The sequence below is a fragment of the Cavia porcellus genome, unplaced genomic scaffold (genome assembly GCF_034190915.1).
Source record: "Cavia porcellus strain 051 isolate PalLab524CR breed Dunkin Hartley unplaced genomic scaffold, mCavPor4.1 scaffold_12, whole genome shotgun sequence".
NCBI lineage: Eukaryota > Metazoa > Chordata > Mammalia > Rodentia > Caviidae > Cavia > Cavia porcellus.
This window is the reverse complement of record NW_026947495.1, coordinates 8,768,136-8,790,741: the sequence shown is the minus strand read 5'-3', so window position 1 is coordinate 8,790,741 and position 22,606 is coordinate 8,768,136. Positions and strand designations below refer to the sequence as shown.

The window sequence follows — 22,606 nt, the reverse complement described above, 5'->3', positions numbered from 1 at the left end:
AACCATAAGGAAACATGTGACAAAACCAAATTAAAGAATACCTTGCTGCTGAGCTAAATCCCCAGCCCCCATAGGCCTTTTTAGTTTGGGACTCAGTCTTGCTAAATTGCCTAGGCTGGGCTGGAACTTGAAATTCTTCTGTTTCAGCCTCCCAGAGTCCTGGGATTTTAGGCATGTACCACCATGCCCAGCTTGGACTAAGTATACTTTTTAAAAATGTCAATACATGGAAGAGAATGGAAAGATAAAGAATCACTTCAAGTATCTGTAACTGTGATCAAGAAAGAGAATACACTGCTCTTAGGCAGTAAAAACAGAGGCACTTACAGGTAAAGGTTATGATGCCTCAACGCTGACTCAGATGGTTCAAGAAAAATAAGTTTAAAAAATGGAGCATGAGAACACCTGTCAAAAGGAGAATGGCTTAACAAAACACATTTTCCAATGTTCAAATGTGGAAGGGAACAAGGTGGGGGCAGGGGGAAAGGAGAGAAGGGAAAAGTAAAAAAACAGTGAGAAAAAAATGGAAATAAATCTTGCCATTTTTGGTTGAAGGGAGGGTAGGAAAATAGGAATCAAATTATATCATGTACAGGTGCAAATTCTCTGTGATGAATGTGATCATTATGTATGTTGAAAATGTACTCAAAAATTCTAATTAAAAAAAACATAATCCAGGGTGGGGATTTAGCTTGGCGGCATAAGCGCCTTCCCAGCAAGTGTGAGGTCATGAGTTTAATTCCAGTATCAAAAACAAAACAAAATGTAATCTTTGAATAGGGCTAATTTATAATATTCTTAATCCATAAATATAATTATGTTAATAAATATTTGGGCCAAAAAAAGGTTAAAAACAAACAAAAGTAAAAAACAAAACACCCCCAACAAAATCCCATATTTCACTAACACTAAAATAGAAATTATGTAATGTATCATCTTCAGGGGGAAGATTTGAAAATATAAGGGGCTGGGGATTTAGCTCAGCAGCATAAGCTCCTGCCTTACAAGTGCACAGTTGTGTTTGATCTCCTATACAAAAAAAAAATACATATATATATATATAAATACATGTTATAGTTGTAGGACATTTTGTTTTTTTCAAAAGCCAAACTAATTAATAACACATAGGTGTGGATAAAATGGTACACTGACTCCTACCTGTTGTCACTCCGGGTTTCCATGGCCACAGGATTTGGAGAGGCCCGGTGTCCTGAGATAGGAATCAGGCTACTCCTCTCTGCAGGGTAATCAGGCTGGATCCTTGGAGAAGTGTGTGTGATCTGCTGAGGCACCACTTTAGCTACAGACATTGAAGCCCATGACATTAGCAATCATGGGTCTTTACTGGCATGTCAAAACATTCTTGGCTAATAGCAATTTTACAGATGCAAACAAGTAATATGCCTAGATTTTTAGCTTTAGTTAAAATAAATAAAAGATGAGTGAAAAATTGAACTGAATTTATCAGTCTAAAACCCACTAATATATTCATATTATTTGTTAAAGCTTGGGTAATAATTGTTATTTTATAAAATATCAGCAACCAGACCCTTTTTTCTCAACTTAATTTCTTATAGTGCTCCCTGTTTTAAAAGGGAATAAACTCATTTTAATGGTATCAGTTTTATTAATGACAGGAATAGAAACAGGCACAGTGAGTTTTGGTCCAGTAAAAATAGGAAAAGTACTACACACTACAACATGGGGGTGGGCCATCTTGCAAAAGTGAACAGAGTAGACAAGACAGAGTAAACTAAACAAAAATCAATACAATTTTAGTTGCAAAAATGGCAGTTCACATTCTACACCAGAGTCAGAGTCTTTTCCCCATGACCCAATATATGTTCCGCATTGTTTAGCAACAATGGCTAAATTCAAGATTTAATCTCAACTGCAAAAAGCAAGGCCAACTTACGAAAAGCCATTGATATGACTTTTATTATATCCCATATGTATTAATTTGAAAATCAATGCTCTGGGATATATTGAGTTGCCCATCTCAACATCTTTTAGGGGGATCCCAATATGATGCAACAAAGAATTACATGGATTACTATGGTGGGAGAGGGGTGGGACCAAACTAGATAGAGCACCACCTAATGGAATTTAGGAATGAACATATTCATGAACCCTAGTACAGGAAATGAGTTTACTTCCAGTGTGATCTGTTAGGAAGACACAGGGCCACTAACAAAAAGGAATCTCTCCAAGACAATTCTTCGCAGTGAGGGGGCAAAAGGAAACCAGACATCCCCTTCAGGAAAGAAGCTCTCTTGATTGATCTGATTCCCAAATAAGGTTTCTGACTGCCTACCTCTGTTATTATAGTACCTAAGACAGCTAATGACACTATCAAGTAATGCCAGAAAATAGTCCGAATGACAATATGAAATGCAGTCTTTTCCAACAAAAATGCCCCAAGGCTGAAGCAATCAATACATATTCACATATAACAAACTTGTGTTCATAAAAATGCATTTGAAAAAGAGTACAAGGTAAGTTTGGCCAATCCACTGTCAAGTCATAGTGAGCAGCAGGATGACAAAGACCAGCAGCTGGATTCTCTCTGCTGAAGTGCTTTTGTGAGCTAAGCACATAGGCTGATGTGGCTTTGCTTACCTAGAGGGAGAGAGATTTCCTGGCTCAAATCACTATTCCACAAAAGTGTCCTCAAGGGTCACTGAGGGGCTGGAAGCCGTAACCCTTCTCATGTGTGTCAGAAGGAAGGGACTGGCAGGCAGAGAAGCCATTTGTTCAGTTCAGTTTGTCTGTGTGTCCTTGACAAAAAAAAAGCAGTCTGACTTTTAAATGTACACTGTTAAAAATAGGGCAGATACCTAGTATCTCTGAGAGAAAACAGTAAGATGGCATACTCAAAATTATGGAAGTAAGCCAGGGAAAACACTACAAACTAAAGTCTCATGGCCAGAGTCCATGAGAGCTGCTTTCTGCCTGTTGGCCTCAGACTCTGCTTTGGATTTGGTGGAAGCAGTGTATCTGCCCCTACAAAAGACCACGGCAACCCACAGCCCTGAGGGGCAATCTGGCCTGCTGCCTGTATTTGTATGTCCTATGAGGTAGGAATAGCTTTACATTTTTAAATAGTCAGGAGGGAAAAATCAAGAGTACTTCATGAACTGTGAAAATGATAAGACATTTTACATTTCTACATCCTTAAGTGAAATCTAGCTGGTAAACAGGCACACTTATTGTTTAAGGCACAGTGCATGGGTCCTTTCATTATACACAAAGCAGAGTTAAACAGTTATGATGGATTTATGTGGGCTTTAAAATCTAAAATGTTTACTCTCTGGCTTTCCAGGAAGTTTGCCAGTCACTGCCAACTGATACATCTAATGTTCAGCTACAAAAAATGAAAGGCTCAATATTCAAAGAATACATGTAGCCAGGCACAGCATTGCATGTCTGTAATCAGCATAAGGAATGCTGAGGCACAAGGATCGCAAGTCCAAGGACAGCTGGGGCTACCTAATGAGTATGAGGCTAGCCTAGGCTACACAGCAAGATTGTCTCATAAAACCTAGTAACAGATATACTTAAAAATGGACTAAACGAAGTTTAAAGAAATTACAGGATGCTCATGAGGTTCCTTGGGGTAACACAGAAGAAAATTAAAGTGACCACCTCGAGGTCTAGTGCTCTCCAAGTGCTACACCCTCTAGACTTCTTCCTAAACGATCTACCAGACTACACACATTCTCCTCATTCCATACAGCTTTTCCTATTTTTAATCTATCAGTAAAGTTAACATTTCCATACAAGGTACACATAGAAGAGGAAAAGTTTGAGAAGAAGGAAGTCAAAACCACAGTTAAAATTTACTTTGAGCACTCCAAGACTGTTATCTTTTTTCTTCCCATGTCAATGCCAAATCTGTATAACAAATGTTTTTAGAAGTCAGGTTCAGTGCTGTTTTGAAAATAAGCAATTAAAAAACAACCAATATTAGCCACCAATGAGTGCTGGTCAAGAGGATGAAAACTTCCTGAGAGGTTTCTGTGTGAAGGTCACACAGCACTTACCAACTGGGATGTTGGAGGTGGTCACTGCAGTCGCGTGGGATGAATGAGAGGGCATTGTCATGGTAACAATTGTACTCGTGGGAGCTTGTGTGTGTGACACAGATCCTGAAATGAGGGAGAAAAGCACATTCTTTAACAATTCTTTAACTCCCTGCACACATTACAGATTATTTTGGGGGGTATTTTTGCTGTGTAGTCCAGGCTGGCCCTGAACTCACTATGTAGCCCAGGGTGGCTCCCAACTTACAATCTTCCTGCCTCAGCCTCCTAAATGCCAAGATGACAGGTGTGTGCCACAGATTCTTAAGTCTTGGAAAAGCTCTTCAGAAAAGATAAATTAGCTCACCACTTACCAGCTGTGGTTGCTGAAGGAAGGGTGTTGGTTGCCAAAATAGGTGCTACGGTTGCTGCAGCAACTGGAGTACCAGTACTGAAGATGGTTTTCTGTGGGGAGAACCCCACAAACACAGGGTTATAAACCAAGACACGTCCCAATCCCTCCAGTGCAAGAGCAATCCCAGCCTTAACATCACAGTCTTCAACAAGCTGTGCACATTGCTGGGGTCATCTCGTCAAATACAGATACTTCTTCAACTCCTCTTTACCTGAGCCATTGTATGAAGCTGCTGCTTTGGTGTCCCTAGCGCCGGGTGAGATGGGAGCGTGATTCTCGTCGTCACATCCCGTGACTGTGCAGGACGTTGAATACTAATTGCTGCAGATGGTGGATGCTGGATAGACAAAGTAGGCCGACTGAAAGACAGAAAGATATTATGCAATTTACAACTTGCCCGTAGACCAGTGTCGGCAGGCAAGTAAACTTCTTGTTTACTATGTTGTGCTAGAATACAGTCATACAGATTTTCCATTGGCCTGTAAAACCCCACAGTTAAACTGATACTTCGTGTTGGTCACACCAATGAAGTAAATGATCCACTGGATTTTTCTCCTAAAATTGCCATCAGTCTTATTGTACAAGTTATCAATATGTACTACATATTGGGTATGGTGGCTCATTTGTAATCTCAGTTCTTGGAAGGCTGAGGCAAGAGGATTATCATGAGTTTGAGGCTGGCCTGGGTTACATAAGCAAGTTCAAGGCCAGCCTGCAATACATAGCAAGACCATCTCAAAAACACCCCAAAAAACAAAATCAAAACCAAAAAATCATGTACTAAAAACTGAATAATCCTTTGTGACAATATATTTAGTCAACATTTCATAATGATCTTTTTCTTTTTGGTGGTGTTAGGGATGAACCCAGGGCCACACACGTGCTAGGTAAGTGCTCTACCAATGAAGTACATCTCCAGCCTCCACAGCAATTTTGAGTGAGCATTACTAGGACAATCATACTTCAGTCTGTGAGAAAACCTGAAGATGTACAATAAAGTTCTCACACTAAGAAGTTTTGACAAGTTTCCTGATGGAAAATAACAGAAAACTAGGACTAATAGCATTGTAACCTGTGATTCTGGAAACACTGACTTCCCCTCAGTTTTACAGCATTTCTAACTAGAAAAAATATTCTTAAAACAATACCAACTTGAAGTTATGACTGAAAGGGATAGCAACGGCATGTCAAATTAATTGATAGCAAGCTAGCGAAACTGCAACGACAGCACGAAAAGCTGATACTATAATAGCAGTGGTTCGAAAATCTGAGGGAGGAAATGTACTATTTAATAAATGGTATTAGTAAAACTACACAGCCATTTGTAAAAAATAAGATTAGATCTTTGCCTCACACAGGATACTAGGATAAATATTAGCAGAATTAGATTTAAGGTATCTAAAAAGGTACATGCAGAAAAGATGACAGAAGTCTTTTATAACTCAGAAGCCAGGAACAACCTTCTATCTACTAAGCCTCCAGGGACTGCAGTGTGATTTGTTGCTTGCTTAGCGTGGATGAAGCTTTGGGTTCAATCTCTAAAATCTTTCAAAATTCAGAAACTGTAAAAGTTTCTAGAAACCACAGAAAAATAAACAATCAGCAAAAAAGGACAAAATATATAAACAGCCAATTGGCTAAAAAGAAAACAGAATGATTTAAGAAAGAAAAGATAAGCTGGATATGGTGGCTCATAACTATAATCCCAATACTCAAGAGATTGAGGCAAGAGAATTTCTGTGAGTTCACAGCCAGTCTAGGTTACATAGTGAATTTGAGGATAACCTGCCTCAAAAAACAAAACAAAGCAAAAAGGCACATGCCTCTAATCCCAGCAGTATGAAAGGCTGAGGCAAGAAGGGTACATGTTCAAGTGCTGGGCAACTTAATGGGACTCTCTTTCAAAAAAAAAAAATGTTTTTAAAAGCTGGGGACGTCACTCACTATGCAAGTCCTGGATTCAATTCCCAGTATAGCTGAGAGAGAGGGAAAAGGAAACAGAGGGAAGGAAGATGGGAGAGAGAAACAGAGATAGAGACAGGGACCCAGAGACAGTCTCACTATGTCCCCCAGGATGGTCTCAAACTCCTAGGCTCAAGGGATCATCTTATCTAAGCTTCCCAAGTTACCTGCTAAAACTACAGACACATACCATGGTGCCTAGCTCATTCTCATTTTTAAAAAGAACAATATAATTTAAAATATGCTGAGACATCACTGTTTTCCAAGATAAAGGGCATGATAACTGGTTATAAACTCACAGGAAGGCACTGATACCTAAGGAAATCAAAATTACAACTTGCACATGCCCTTTGATCATTATATATTTATATAAATATATAATGAAAAAATGCGAAGAGGGATATGATACGTGAATTAAATATTTTGGATAAACTGCACTTGAATCTAGTATTTGCAAATAGAAACATTGAAAGGATACCCAAAAAGCTATGAACAAGCTGCCTTAGAAAGGCAAAGGGCTCTCTTGGGTCTTTGCCAACAAGATGAGAAATAAGGAACAAAGACTATGCCAACAAGGCCTGGGCATGAGTTACCCGTTCTCTGCATGAGGAACTGCATACCTGTTTGTCAAGGGACAAAACCATCAGAAATGAAGCTGACTAAAGGTGAGAGGTGTAGCTCAGGGATAGAGCACTGCCCAACACACAGGGCAATAAACTGAAATACAACAGACATCACAGCTGCCAGGGACACTTCTAAAGTGAGGGCCTTCAATGCGTATGTGTTTCCAAAGCTGTACCAAAACATTGTGTGAGTTGTGCCATTCATAGCAGGTAGGAATTAATCTTGTGAAGCCCAAAAGATGATCCTCACTCCCATTTCAATCTGCTGGAGCTATCCCACAACCACAAAGCACGGTAGGAGGTAAGGCCTGGGGTGGGGTACTGGAGATTAAATACAAGATTTCTTTGCACTGAGCTACATTCCTAGTCCCCTTGAGACTGGATCTTGCTAAACTGCCCTAACAAGTCCCAAGCTTGTCATCTTCCTACCTCAACCTCTAGAGTACTGGGACTATAGGTATGTGCTACCGTGTCTGGCTGCGGAAGTGAAGGCTGAAGGACTGAAAAACATCTGCCTTTTGAAGAAAAACATTAAATGGAAATAATGAGAAAAAAAGAAAAGGGAAGTTAATTAAACAGGAACCTGAGAGAGGGAGACAGAGAGAGAGAGAGAGAGAGAGAGAGAGAGAGAGAGAGAGCGAGCCAGAGAGAATACAGGAGAAAATAAATCACTATGTATCTTTTTATGCTTGTATAGTTTGGTACTACATGGCTGGGGGCCGGAGGTAGAGCACTTGCCTAACCTGTGAGGCTTGGGATCAGCTGTGTAACAGTACAGCCCATAGTATCAGGTACAGTATGTAATGCTTAATAAGTAACCACTATGCATTTACTACAGTATCCACTCTCGAGTGTCCTCCTTCTTAGCCATCATTTAGACGGTTGTAAGCATACTGTACGATGTTCACATAAAGCCCAACAATCCACTTTTCAGAATGTGTGCTCAACACTTAACGATACATGGAGAGTACCATCACAAATGCTTAACAGCACATCCCAAAATGTCCACCAGAACACACTGCCATGCAGGGCTATCATGCAGCCAAAGCAACTGAGTGAAGTTCTATGTACTCATCTGGAGTCACCTCTAGAATTTGCTGTTAAGAATTCAAGGTTAAAAACAGGCTATATTCTATATTTTCTGCAAGAAAGGAATAGAACCAAGGAAACATCTTGTGTTTATATGTGTATACTTACTATTGCTAAAAGTAACTGTGAGAGAATAATCCACAGAATAAAAAGGTGACCTAACAAGAGAAGACAGTAATGCAGGAGATGCCCAAGACCATCTTTTAAGGTAGCTTTGTTGACTTTGAAAGGCAAATTTACAGCCAGGTGTGGTGGTGCATGCCTGTAATCCTGTCACTGGGAAGGCAAAGACAGAAAGAGCACTGCAAATTTGAAGGCAGCCTGAGCAAGCAGAGTTTAAGGCCAGTCTGAACCACATAGCAAAACCCTGTCTCATAAGACCATCTCCACCGCCAAAAACCAAAACAAAACTACCTCATAAAAACAGAAAAAAACAGGGGCTGGGGATTTAGCTCAGCAGCATAAGCGCCTGCCTTGCAAGCAGGCAGTCGTGAGTTCAATCCCTGGTACTGATAAAAAGGAAAAAGACAAAAAAAAAACAAAACAAAAAAACCCAGAAAAAAACAACAAAATAAATTTACACAAGTAACTCTAACTATATATAAAAACTATAATAAACTGGAAAATATCCAAAAGTCAGTAGCCAGTTAATTACAATGTAAAGGCAAAAACCCTGGGAAATGTACCTGTAGGATAATGGGGTGGTTCTCCTTACTGTATACTTTTTCATGCTTTCATGTTTTAGAAACACATGACTTAGAAAAATGAAAATACCACATATCTCTAAGGGGAAAGAGTAAGTTGAAGTGACTTTTCACGTTCTCACTCTGGTCAGTGGGACCCAGTCTAGAAAACTGTGAGTCAGTTCACTCAGCAGTCTATAGGAAGGCAGGCACTAACTTACAACCAGCAGATCAGAACTTTTCACCATTACTCTGAAAGGACTTTTTGCACACCATAAGATGAATCAAAGCAAGCAGCTATCCTAATGCCTCTAAGAAAACAAGGTTTTCAGTGTGTGATGATTAATCTTGCTTGGCTTATTTGGATTAGTTAAGGGGCTATCACCTTGGGGAGCACTTCTGGTCTCTGCTCTTTCAATATACATGAAGTGCTGCATTTAAGCCCAACACTGCAGCACTTCAAAAGTTCTTTTCTGCCATGCCCTTTGCCATGGTGCTTCTTTCTTGGAGACAGCTGATATGAACTGGAACTTCTGAAACTGTGACCCACAATACAACTTTTCTTTTTTAAATTGTACACATCGGGTATTTGGTCTCAGCAATGAAACACTAATACACAGAGCAAAAGAAAAGCACACATATAAACTCCAAGAACATAAGATTTTTATAAACAGTTATACTAATTTGGAAATCACAGAAAAAGAATACAAAAATGATGTCCTAGATGCAACGAGCATCCTAGCACCCAGATAATGGGTTTGAAATATGCTTCTCTACGTGAAGGAAGTAAGTGTCTTGGAGAAATGGTTGATTTAAAGACTAGAGAAGCAAGGAAAGTAAGACAGAGCATAAAATACGACAAAAGAAGTAGGGCTTCTCACTGTGCGCGGGGGTACATGATGTAACCCCATATATTTAGGAGACTGAGGCAGGAGGACAATAGTGTGAGGCCAGGCCAATTTAGTGAGTCCTATCTTGAAATAAAATATACATGAAGTGCTGCATTTAAGCCCAACACTGCAGCACTTCAAAAATGAGAAATTAGGGAGTTCTTGTCAGCCAAATTTAGGGCAAACAGGAGAAAAAGGGACTTTGTAATATTCACAGCATCACGACAGTAATCTCTTATACCAGAAAACAAGGCCAGAGATTAACATACTATAAAGTGCTCCCAAATCTGTAGTCTTAGCCCTATATTCTGCCCCCTACTCCATTTCGTTCTCTCTCTTTCTCTTCCTCTCTGTCTCACACATGTCCTCTCTCCCTGCTCCTGCCCCCCCAAAGTGAATGAAGGGCCTTCACAGTGAACTACTTCTTAGCCCCCTTTTTATTTTTCATTTGGAGACAAGGTCTCACTAAGTTGGTGAATTGCTCAGGCTGGACTCAATGTGCAATCCTCCTACCTTAACCTTCCAGAGTGCTGGGACCTCAGGCAAGCACTGTCATGCCTGGATGCAGATACACGAAGCATACAGAAGTCCAATAGCAATGATTAAAACAAAATGTACAGCCAGGCATATGATAGTCAAGACTCCAGAAATTCAACACAAGAAGAGAATCCTAAAAGCTGTTAAGAGAAAAACAAATCGCCTATAAAGGAAAGCCCATCAGAATCACAGCTGACTTCTCAGCACAAACTCTCAAATCAGAGAGTTTGGAAGTACTCCACGTTCTAAAGGAAAGCAACTTTCAAGCCAGACTGATGTTCCCCACAAAACTATCTTTCAAAACTGATGAAATAAGATACTTAAATGACAGAGAACAGCTGAAGACATTCATGACCACCAAACCAGCACTCCAAAATGTACTGAAAGACATTCTAAACAGAGATAGTAAGGACTACAGCTTCATGAACCCCTACAAAAGAAATCCACTAGGAAAGGCAAACAATTAGAGGAAGGGGGAATAAAAAGGGGATCCAACAACAGGAAAATGACATGACAAGTCCAGGCATATCAATTTTAACTACCAATGTTAATGGTCTCAATTCACCAGTCAAAAGACACAGACAGGCAGAATGGATCAAGAAGCAAGATCCAACAATATGCTGCACACAAGAAACACATTTAATTCAAAAAGGAATTCACAGACTGCAAGTCAAAGGATGGAAACAATACTCCATGTGACAGAAACCCAGGGATAGCTATTCTATTTGCAGACAAGGTGAATTTCAGGCCAAGATTGATTAAGAGAGAAAAAGAAGATCACTGTATCCCCATAAAGGAACAATCCAAGAGGAAGAGATAACAATCATAAATATACATGCAACAAATAGCACTGTACCCAACTATATAAAACAATTAACAATTACTAATGGACATGAAACATCTAATACGCCCAAATATAACTGTATTGGGAGACCTCAATACCCCAATGTCACAAAAAGACAGGTCAATTACATAAAAAAATCAATAATGAAATTGAACTAAATCAAACTTGTGAGCAAATGGACCTAGTAGATGTCTATAGAGTGGTTTACCCCACAATATCAGAATATAAATTCTTCTCAGCTGTGCATGGGACATTCTCCAAAACAGACCATGTACTGGCTCATAAAACATGCATACGTAAATACAAAGGAACTGAAGTTATCTCATACGTATTATTAGACCACAGTGCAATGAAAATGGAAATCCATGCCAAAGGAAAGCACAAGAACTTCATAAACCATGGAAATTAAGTAACACCCTACTGAACAACCAATGGGTTAAAAAGAGAAAAATGAAGTGTGTTATATTGGGCAGATATGTCTCTTTATACATCAGGCAACCTATTTAGTTATCACAAAGTAAAGTATTCCAATTTATTGGAGGGAACTAAGCATGGAGTTCGGAAACCTGCTCAATGTCACATGGGTTGTAGGTGATGTAATTTGTGGTTAAAAGTAAGTCCTATGCATTAACTTTCATTTAAATGTTATTTCCTTCAGTGTCCTGTTCTAGGTCCTCTTTCCATTTCATCTGTTGACTGGACAGACTCAAGTTACCTCAAAACTTTAAGTGTGGTCCATACACTGATCACTTCTAAACTCTTATCTCTGCCACACACATCTACTCAACCACCTGTTGACAGCAGTCACTTGCTTTTCTACAGATAACATCAGAATTGCAGTGTCACTAATAAAAAGCCTGTGTGATTACTATTCACACACAAGATTCAGTCTATGCATGGCTCTCCATTCCTTTGAATTGCACTATCTTCCCCCCTCAACACCCAGCCCTTCCATTGTACCTGCTGCACTGACAATTCATGTGGAGCAGTGATGGCAACGCTTTATAGACGAGGTCCCAAGCTACAATCCAAAACTCATTTATTTACTGAAAAGTACCAACACTGCAAATAAACCCAACACTGAGATTTTGGCTTATGGAAAACAACTCATATATTAACACATTTCGTCCTAAAAGAAAAACAACACACATACCATAGGTTTGCCACCACTAATCTATAACAAAAAAGCTATCTTCCACACTCAACTTCTTCTCTGAATGGATCCTTCCCTTTCTAACTCAATGAACTGTGGCTGGTAAGAATACTCCTCTCCAGAGGGAGCCCTTCTCCTCTTACACTGCCCCTTTCCCTAGCTATAATGTCTCCTTAAATTACGTTCTCTGGTTCTTTGCCCTATATACTGGCTTTATCAATCAGCTTCTCCAGAATCTGCACTTGGATGCTCAGAAATCATCACAACCATAAAATGCCTCTCTGAAGCCACCTCTCCTCCATTCTTCTCCATCTTGAGCTAACACAACTCTGCTGTGAGGCACACAGGCCCAACGAGTACCAGGAGGATCCCAACTCCTCTTTTCTCACACCCCCATGCAATTCCTCAGAAATTCTCAACTCCATCTTCAAATCAACCCAGAAATTAACCATGTCATTCTACCTTCATCATCATCTTTCCTACATTCTGCTAGATATTCTCTATATACAGAACCTCTGCTTTTCTACAAACTGTAACAACTACTCTAACCCACCTAAAGACCATGGCTCTACTCTACACAAAAGTCCACAGATTTCCCAAGATACCACAGCAAAGCCCAAGATCTTGGAGTGTTCCATAAGGCTCTTCTGGACTTGGCACCCCTACTACCTCCACATTAATTTGTCACCATTCTCGCTACTGGTCTCCTTGCTGCTCATTATGCATGACAAGCACATTCATAATGCTGTCGCCAGGTCTTTACACTAATTCTTTTGCTGCCTGCCTTATAATTCTCTCAAATAACCCGATAGGGCCCTTCATTGCATCACTCAATTACTTGTTCAAATGTATTATAACCCCACAAAGCCTTCCCTGATCACCTGATACGTAAGAGGAAGCTTCTTGGACCACTGTTTTGACACTTCAAAGCCCTTTCACCTGACTTCTCACCAAGACTCTTTTCATCATCTAAAAAACTATGTATTTATTACAGCTACAACTCCTAAAAATAGAATTTCCATGAGGGTAGGAATTTCTCTGCATGCTCACTGCTTTATTCCAAGTATAGAAAACCTACTACAAGTATGGAGTACTTACTAATAATCAGTGAAATGGGAAAATAAAAAAATGTAAGGACTAATAAAGGGAGTAAGGGAGTCTGGCTCTGTATTCACACCCCCAAGTATACCTCAATGCTGAGTCAGTAGCGTGTGCTGCTGTTGTAGTGATGACTGGAGACTGAGCTCTGGTGGCTGAGACAGTTGCTACCACAGCAGGAGAGATGGTATTCGTGGTGGTCACAGGTGGTCGAGACTACCAACAGGAGAGAGAGTTCATTAAAAACAAAAGGAAAACTAAAATACAGTAAGCAAAACACTAAAAATACAATATGAAACTTAGCTCTCCAAATGAGTATGTTTGCCTCCTAAAAAATAAAGTTTCACCATTCTGTCTGAAGCTCTTCAGACAGACTGTTTTTAAGACCACGAGTTGGTATTACCAGAAATCCTAACTTGGTTGCACAGCACTGGAGATTCTCCTTTTCAAACATGACTGTGATTAAAACAGTCCCCTTTTTGTAATGCAATCTGACATTTAACCATTTGGATCTGGTGTTCCCTTGGTCTGCCATGGGTCCCAGTGCACTATTTTAGACTATCACAGTCTCTAGGTAGGGCTAGCTGTTCACTTCTGGATAGTACTTTGGCTCTAAGGTCAAAGCAGCATGCAAAAGGACAACAGTAGGGGCTGGGGATTTAGCTCAGCGGCATAAGCACCTGCCTTGCAAGCAGGCAGTTGTGAGTTCGATCCCTGGTACCGATAAAAACGAAAAAGACAAAAAAAAAAAAAAAAAAAAAAAAAAAAAAAGGACAGCAGTACTCTGTGCTGTCAAGAATTACAGTACCCAGAGAATAAGAGATGCAGGTGTCTATGCAGATGCTTTCTCCATCTTTTCATATGGCTGTATGACCCTAGTTCTGATCACTATATCCATGGGTATCTGACAAACGAGCTCCACAGAAGGCTTCCCTTGCTTGTCCACTCTTATTCTGAAGACCTTGGTTCAACCCTTTTTTTTGTACCAGGGATCAAACTTATGACCTCGCACTTACCAGGCAGGTGCTTGTGCCACTGAGCTAAATCCTCAGCCTTCAACCCTCTTTCTCGGCACAAATACGGTCATATACTAGCAAACTGTCTATTCTTTACCCTCTTTTTTCACTCAGCTTTTCTATATGCTTCTTTTACTGTACAGCTACTTGCCTCACCCTGGCGCTACCATCCCTCCTCATCCTTAGTGAGCTCTGTACTTTGGCTCTCATTCTTCTCCAATTAACCGTATATTCCATGTGGTTTTCTGGGGGCCTAACTGTCCTCCCACGACATTTTGTTGGCCACCAAGGTCTTTTGTTTTAACCTGAGAGCCAAAAAGGACTCTTCTTTATTATCTTAAAACACAGTTGTTTCACGTTGTTTCTGACCCCTGAAGGCATTTGGATTTCATTATTTTATATAATTCAGCTAATCTTTCAGATTTTTAAAAAACTGTAACATTTAAAAAGAATTGTAGTTGCTCTCTACTGTCTACTAAATCAAGTTTATATTCCATATCTTACGGTCCTGAATTGATAGATAAAATATCTTCTATATTAATACCTCAATAGTACTGAGGTCAGAGATTTCCCTGGGGGGAAAAAAAAGGTGAAAGGCACAGACTCTCCTTCTGGAAAGCATACACATATGTATAAAACTTTTAGGAATTCATGGACCCCATCCAAATTAAAATCCTTCTCAGTTTATTTGCTTTGTTATGTTTTTTAAAACAGGGTCTCAGTATACAGGTCTTGAACTTGTGACCTTCCTGCCTCATCCTCCCAGGCACTAGAATTACAAGTGTGTACCACCAAGCCTAACTCCCTCTTTATTCTATTCCAACTTTACTACACAGTCTATAACCATTATTTTCTTTCTATCCTCTCCACCTCTCTGAATCCTCATTACCATTCCCATCTCAAAAATCCTTCCCTTCTACTCCTACTACCCATTATCTGCATTCCTACTGCACATGGCATGCTGCATATCTTTTGAAGCTTCCTAAGTCAAGTCACTGAGGTCTGCCCGGCAGTGAATGCCTGCCATCAGACACGTGACACTTGCTGGCTGAGTACCCATGGCCTGACATGCCTGGATTGGTTGGTGAATGATGTGCTGCACTGCTGGTTGCGCTGTGGCAGCATTTGGCAACTGTGAGGTCGGCCTCAGGACTGTGGTTACTTTAGAACTGGACATCACAGCAGCAGCAGCTGCACCTGGAAAAAATTCGGTTTTGTTAGCATGGCTTATGGACTCACACTTTAAATACATTTATGTTCTCTAGGAAAATAATGATTTAAATCTCAGATAGTGTGTTGGCATTTAGCTGAAGTATGCTACCTATACTCCCACTATTCCACAAAGGAAAGTGAAAAAAGGCTGGGCATGGTGATGCATCTATGCAGGGAGCTGAGACAGTATGATTGTTCTTGATTCCAGTTTAGGAAAAGGAAAAAAACCAAAAACACATACACTTCGTAGACTTGAGATCTAATAAGATAAAAAATTCACACCCCTTCTTCAAGGATATTCTTAAGTGAAACTAGCTACTGCTTTTCTTTACTTTTAAATTTTTTACTGTATGTACTGAAGATAATAAATAGCAGCATCGCACTGCTGCATGCGTGCTGAGGTTCTGGCACTTTAAGCACCAGCAGTGATGCTTTGCCTGCCTACCACTGGCTTTGTTCCACTGATGCAGGTGTCAATGTTGAGAAAAAGTGTCTTAGTGTTATCACAAAAATGGCTGACACCACAGAACCCTGAAGGGCTCGTGAATTTTAAGATGGGCCCCATGGAGTTATGCTACGGCTGAACAAACTTGATTAAACTGATTTTGCCAACAAACAACTGTTTTATACTCTTCAGTAGAAAATAAAACTTTCTGGTCAAAAGTCATAATTAAAACTTATAAGAACTTAATTAAAAATTATGGTTATATAAATACTTTATTTATTGTCTTTCTTGAGACAGGGTCTCGTTATGTAGTTCAGGCAGGCCTTGAGCTCATTTGAAGCCCAGGCTGGTTTTGAACTCACTACAATACTCCTGCCTCAGCCGCGTGTGCCACCACGCAATAAATACTTACTGTCATGTGAAATAAGAAAAATAAGTAACTGTTACCACTAAATTTAAAAAATATTCATTACTGGGCTGAAGTATAAATCAAAGGTAGAGCACTTGTCTACCACACACAGGGTCCTGGTTTCAATTCGTATCACTGTTTAAAAAGAAATACTCAGTTATTTCTGAGTTATTTATTAAAAATAAAGACTATGTTTAGATTGTGACAGCTTTGAGAAGGAAATTAAGAATTTGCACTGCTTTAAGTTTTCACACATACTTGTTTAATGTAACAAGATGCACATATTGGATCCTGTTAAAAACAAGTACTGCATTTACTGTCTTGCAACCTTAGTAAGTTGACCTTGGCAACACTCACTCTATGTTACATCTTCTACCAAGCATGTATGCACCACTGTGGAGTTTCAATAGAACATGGAGGCTTTTTTTTTAATCCTTTTGGTTTTTAAAAGTTTTGCTATGGAGTCTAGGCTGTCCTTGAACTTATGGCAATCCTCTACCTCAACTTCTTGAGTGCTGGGATTATAAGGGTGCACCACCACACCCAGTAAAATATGGTGTCTTTACCTCGAGGTAAATGAGAAGCTCCAATATGAAGAGGGGGCCCAGGAGCATTGCTGCGGATAATGGACATCTGTACATTTGTGGTCATGATATGATGCAGGTTACTAGGATGTCCCTGGAAGAACAGGATATAAAGCCATTTTTATGTTGCTCACAGACATTGCCCCTAGGAAGCCATCTGCTTACACATGTAAGTCAGGTTGCTCCTTTTAGTGGGAACTTCCAAGGGAACCAGCAAGGACATTTAGCTTTGGTTGTTTTACACACATCCTCTATAACGATCCATGCCATTAGGCATGTCACAAGAAGTGTAAGTCTTCCAATGCTTTAGCCCTAAATGCTAGATCCCAGGAAGAAGATATTTGACTCTACTTTTAGAAGCTCTTATCTCAGACATTAGCCTTTCATGCTTGTTTTCCCTAATTGAAGGCTTATTTTTCCCTAGTTCCTTAATATGTCTCTGCACATATCTTTCTTTATGCTACAAAAGATTTCTGAATGTCAGTATTCAACAAGTACACCCTTATGAGTTCTTCAGCTCATGTGTTAAATTTCCCAACCCTTGGTCATCACTGCTTCTCAGGTGAGTGTTCCTGGGGTCCAGTACTCAGTGGTAGGACAAAAGGAAGATAACCTAGGTTTTTGGGACACTCATTTTTCTTGATAACATGATAGGAAAGAGTAGAAACTTAGATATTTTTCACAGGTAATATATAAGATTTAATAGCCAAATACACTTGAATGAAGATTTGCAAATAAAAAAAAGAAGAAAAAAAGGAGACTTTAAAATAAAGATTTACAACTAAAGGGACCTCTGAGGTAACATGCCAGCACCCCAAGAGGCACACATCTGCAATCCTTCAAGAAAACATAGAGCAAGAATGCCCAATGCTAGTGCTATGAGGTGGTTTCCAAGTCCTCAGAGTTGTCTCTATAACCAAGGACAAAGTGGACTCTGACTCCTTGCAGACACAGACTGACACAATTTGATTTGTACCCCAGAATGAGGGTAATGCCCAGCACACAACAGCAGATGCTTGTGTACTGCCTTCTTTTTTCTATCCTCTTTCTCAAACTACTATATTCCCCTTGCAGATATACATGCATGTGTAATTTTTTTATTTAGGACATTGCTCAATGCATGCATTCAATATATAATGAACAACAACTTGGCATCTTAGTTTGAAAATTAGCAAATTAAGGAAAACACCTGTTGTCCACTGATAGTTGCCACGGGAATGGCTGAAGCTTGAGGGATGCTACTCTCCATGGTAACAGTAACCTGCCCCGGAACCTTGGGGGGAAGTGACAAGGTAGAAGGTGGAGCAGGAGCAATGGGACGGCTAGGCATAGTGGGCTTCGTGGGTGGCTGTGAACAGAAAATCACACAAAACATATCAATAGTTTGTTCTAACAATCCATTTCATCTCAGAGCTAAAAAGTACACAAATAGACTTGGAGAATACCAGTAAAGAAGCCACTAGCCATATATGGTGTATCTGTTGGCACCATAGCTTTTCTACTGAAGCATTAGCATGTTCAATTTATAGAGGAGGAAATGTACAAACCAAGGCTAAGTGACTTCTCAGAGCCACAGAGACAGAAACAGAAGTGAGACTAAAGCCTAGATCTGCATGGCTCATAGCCTACACTCTTTCTTCCACACAATGCTTTCTCCCATTTATGTGCAGAAGTAATTAACAACTCCCAGTAACTGAAAAATAATCCAAAGGAAATACATAGGCGGTATGTCTAGAAACCTCAAATTTCAGCTACTAAACAGGAAGACAGTTAGCATGCCCGTAAGCTGAGTAATGTAGAAATGGCTAGTGGGAAACATCCTATGACGCCAACTGCCCATCGGCACAAATTTAGGCACTGTGGAACAGCAGAGCTCTGTTACAAAGAGCTGAACTAACAGACCAAAAAGAAAATATGAAGTATGAGTGTAGGATACAGCCTACGACTTTGTTAAAATTCTTTTGCTATGGTTTAGTGTAGTATCTGAACTCTCTCCATTACCTTCATAATTCCCTCCGAAAATGAGAGTGGCACTGCTGGCGTCAGATGTGCTGGTGGGGCTGTCACTGCAACAGGTGTGGCCGATGCAACAGCATGGTGAGTAGACAACATCTGCACCTGTGGATAGGGCCTTACCACAACGGGCTCCTGCTTCTCCTCCCTGGCCTGGAGGGAGCTGCTGGAACCCATGTGCTCCCTGGTACTGACTTCAGACTCTCGACCAGATTCATCATTGACTAGCAAAGACATGAAAAGTGAGGAAATACATCACAGTTTCCAACAAACTCAATATAGTGCACAGACAGAATGGTACTGATAGGATTTATTCTGGATACTACAGTTTTCCTACCTATGAATAAAGGGCCTGGTAACCACTTCAGTATACTCAAAGAGTTTAAGGTGCATTACAGAATATGGGACAATTTCATTTAAAAAATTCTTAAAGTTATATAAACCTAATATTACAAAGTTACATTTAGTATAGTTCCTAACTCTAAGAACATGTTATTTTTCAACAGTGAAGGACAGGGATAAGAAAGAGACTTTTTACTGTATACTTTTTGTTTAAATGGTGCTAAGGATGGAATCCAAGGCACTGAGTTACAACCTACCCAACATACACTAGTTTGTTCTTTTTAAATTTTGAACTACCAGAACATATAACCTATGAAAAATTAAGACAACTCAGGAACAAACACTAATGTGCTAAAGAGTTTGTGAAAATATTAACTCACACTTATTTACTGTTTTTCCAAAATAATTTAGTGTTCTTAGTTTTTCTGAGCATAAGTATTTAGTATGCAGAAAATCTAATTTATAAGACTAAAAATAAAAAATTTGTAAAACTATAAAGAAATTAAAGGTGTCCAAAGATCTACCTCATACAGACACCAAGAATCAATATTTTTTCTTTTTTTTTTTGGTCTTTTTTGAGACACGGTCTCACTATGCAGTCCAGGCTGGTTTCCAACTCACAACAATCCTGCCTCAGCCTCCTGAGTACAGGTATGAGCTAACATGCCTGGCTTAACAGTTAATATTTCAAAACATTCAGATATTTCTCACTTGTTTTTAATTTGGGGTGAGTTTTTATTTAACCATTACTCACTGGAGTATATGTTAACTTTTGTAAAGTTAGGTGCACAGAAAAAAATTTTTGAGACAGGGACTCACTCTGCAATTCAGGCTGGCCTTGAACTTGTGGCAATCCTTCTGTCTTAGCCTCCCTAATGCTGAGATTACAGGCATGGACCACCATACTCAGCCCAAAAATATTAACTGTGTAGCTCAATGGACTCTCATAACATGGTCACCAGGATCCAGCTAAAGAAACCAAACACCCTCTGATAAGCACTCTTCCATGTCTCCTGTGGAAACCAACTGCCATAACTTGTCACACTCAGTTAGTGCTGTCTATTCAGACTACCCAATCAGACTCCTAGCATAAACACTCTGTTGTCTTGCTTCTGTCATGTACAGATAGATATGACTGATCCATATTACTGCATGCAGTAGACTCTGCATTCTCAACATTCTAAAACATTCCATTTTTTGAATAGACCACAAGTCATCCACTTTACTCTTAAGTAATTTAGATATTTTCAGTGTTTCGTTATAATGAGTAACAATAATATTGCCAGTTATATTCTTGTATTGTGTTTCTTGGTGAATACAGAGATCATTTCTAGTCCACATATACTTAGAAGGGAATTACCAAATAATACAGGCTATGTGTATATAGCAACATTTTTAAAAGGCAATGTGGGATTGTATTGCACACATATACTTTTTTTTTTAGCCACTATGTTACTGATGGTTACTTTATTTCAAATTTTTACTATTAACAATCTCTTGAGGAAAAAATTTCTAAAAGTAGAAGTGTTTGGTGAAAAGATTGATACGTATCTATGTTGTCATATATTGACTTTTCTCCCAGATCATTCGGAGTTTTAAAATTCTGATATAAAACCAGCTGACTGAATTATAATTTGCATACAATAAAATGGCTATTCTATGGGTAGGGAATTCAAAAATTATTTTTTAAGAAACAATCCCAGCAACACCTACAAAAGAACAGTTTGATCAGTTGTTGAGCATGTTAAAAACTTTCTAAAAAACTGCCAAAGTAAGTTCCAAAGCAGCTGTACCATTTTATGTTCTCCCCAGCAGAGTAAGGGAATTGTACTTGCTCATCCTTCTTTTCACAGAATACTTCTAGTTTAAACAGTGCAGATACACAGCCATACTAGTAAGAGTGCAGTAGCAGCTCACTGTGACTTTAATTACCATATCTTTTCTTTTTTTCTTCATTTTTTTGAGGGGCTTTCTGAGACAGGGATCTCGCTATACAATTCAGACTGGCCTTGAACTCACAGTGCACCTCCTGCCTCAGCCTCCCAAGTGCTTGCATGTACCACCACGCCCAAGTTTAATTACTGTTTCTACAATGACTAGCAATGTTGACCATCTTTTTATGTTACCACAGGCCATTCACATATATCTTTATTTTGTGACAAGTATGTCTGTCTTAACCATTTTAATCAATAGGTTTTACTGATGTAATTTACATATAAAATTCTCTAATTCTCTGCAAACTTAGATCAAATTTCACAAAAGGATATAGTATAGCCACAATACAACGATACACAACACTTTTCATTGCTCCAACAAGTTTATTCTTGGTCCTAGGCTGTCAATTCCCTCCATTCCACTGCTACTGCTAGAGAGCATCCATCTGCTTCCTCTCATCACAGCTTTCGCATCAACAGTACCGCACGGTTTGCACTCCTGTGCATCTCCCTTCCTTCCTTTCATAGAATGCTTCCTGCTACAACATAAAAGTTCATCAGTGCTGTGATGTTTTGGTAGGTTGCCTGGTTCTTTTTATTGCTGAGTAGTATTCTGTATTGTGGATATAGCACAATTTACTTGCCTAGCTTTGAGGCCTCCCCTTTTTAGAAGTCATTAATAAAATTTTTAAAACTACTGAAGTGCAACTGAGCCAGGTATGGTGGCACATGCCTGTAATCCTAGCACTTAAGAGGCTGAGGCAGGAGGAGCACTGTAAGTTTGAGGCCAGCCTGACTACATAGCAAGACCATCTCTCAAAAAAAAAAAAAGTATTTAAGTACAAAACTTTATATAAACATATTTTTCATTTATCTAACAAATGCGATTGCTCACTGCTTAAGTATATGTTTAATTTTATAGGAGATTATGCCAAGTTGTTTCTCAAGGTGACTGGACCTTTGTGCATTTCCATGCATGATGGTTTATTGAATTCTATGTCCTTCACATCTAGACTACCTCTTGGTGCTGTTGGCCTTTCTAACACGGTTACTCTAGTGGATGCACAGTGTTTTCTCATTGTGATTTTAATTTGCACTGCTCTGAGCACAAATGGTGAGCAATTTCCCATGTGCTACCTTGACATTTGTATGTTCGTCCTCATCTACTCAAATATGGTGTTCAAGTATTTGTCAAATATTTTTACTACTGAGTTATGAATTGTTTATATATTCAGAATGTGTCCTTTAACAGATTAAACATTGAAAACATCCTCTCTTGATGGTACAACACATCCTCTGATTATCTTAGTAGTGTCTTTTTTTTTTTTTGTCTTT

At 39.3% G+C, this 22,606-nt stretch overlaps 1 protein-coding gene across 6 annotated transcripts in view; it reads right to left on the bottom strand.

Moving 5' to 3' along the window:
* Positions 1-22,606, bottom strand: part of Sap130 (Sin3A associated protein 130) — a 73,458-nt gene that overhangs the window by 44,422 nt on the left and 6,430 nt on the right. For 5 of the 6 annotated variants that reach the window (XM_063258793.1, XM_063258794.1, XM_063258792.1 and 2 more), the window contains exons 3-11: positions 18,984-19,219; positions 18,172-18,330; positions 16,965-17,076; positions 15,405-15,529; positions 13,408-13,532; positions 4,649-4,796; positions 4,397-4,487; positions 4,044-4,148; positions 1,159-1,300 (exon numbers count right to left, since the gene is read on the bottom strand). In XM_063258793.1, coding sequence (XP_063114863.1) covers positions 1,159-1,300; positions 4,044-4,148; positions 4,397-4,487; positions 4,649-4,796; positions 13,408-13,532; positions 15,405-15,529; positions 16,965-17,076; positions 18,172-18,330; positions 18,984-19,219 — 1,243 coding nt within the window. Of the gene's footprint in view, positions 1-1,158; positions 1,301-4,043; positions 4,149-4,396; positions 4,488-4,648; positions 4,797-13,407; positions 13,533-15,404; positions 15,530-16,964; positions 17,077-18,171; positions 18,331-18,983; positions 19,220-20,156; positions 20,307-22,606 lie in introns of all 6 variants that reach the window. The other variant, XM_063258795.1, reaches the window with a different exon arrangement.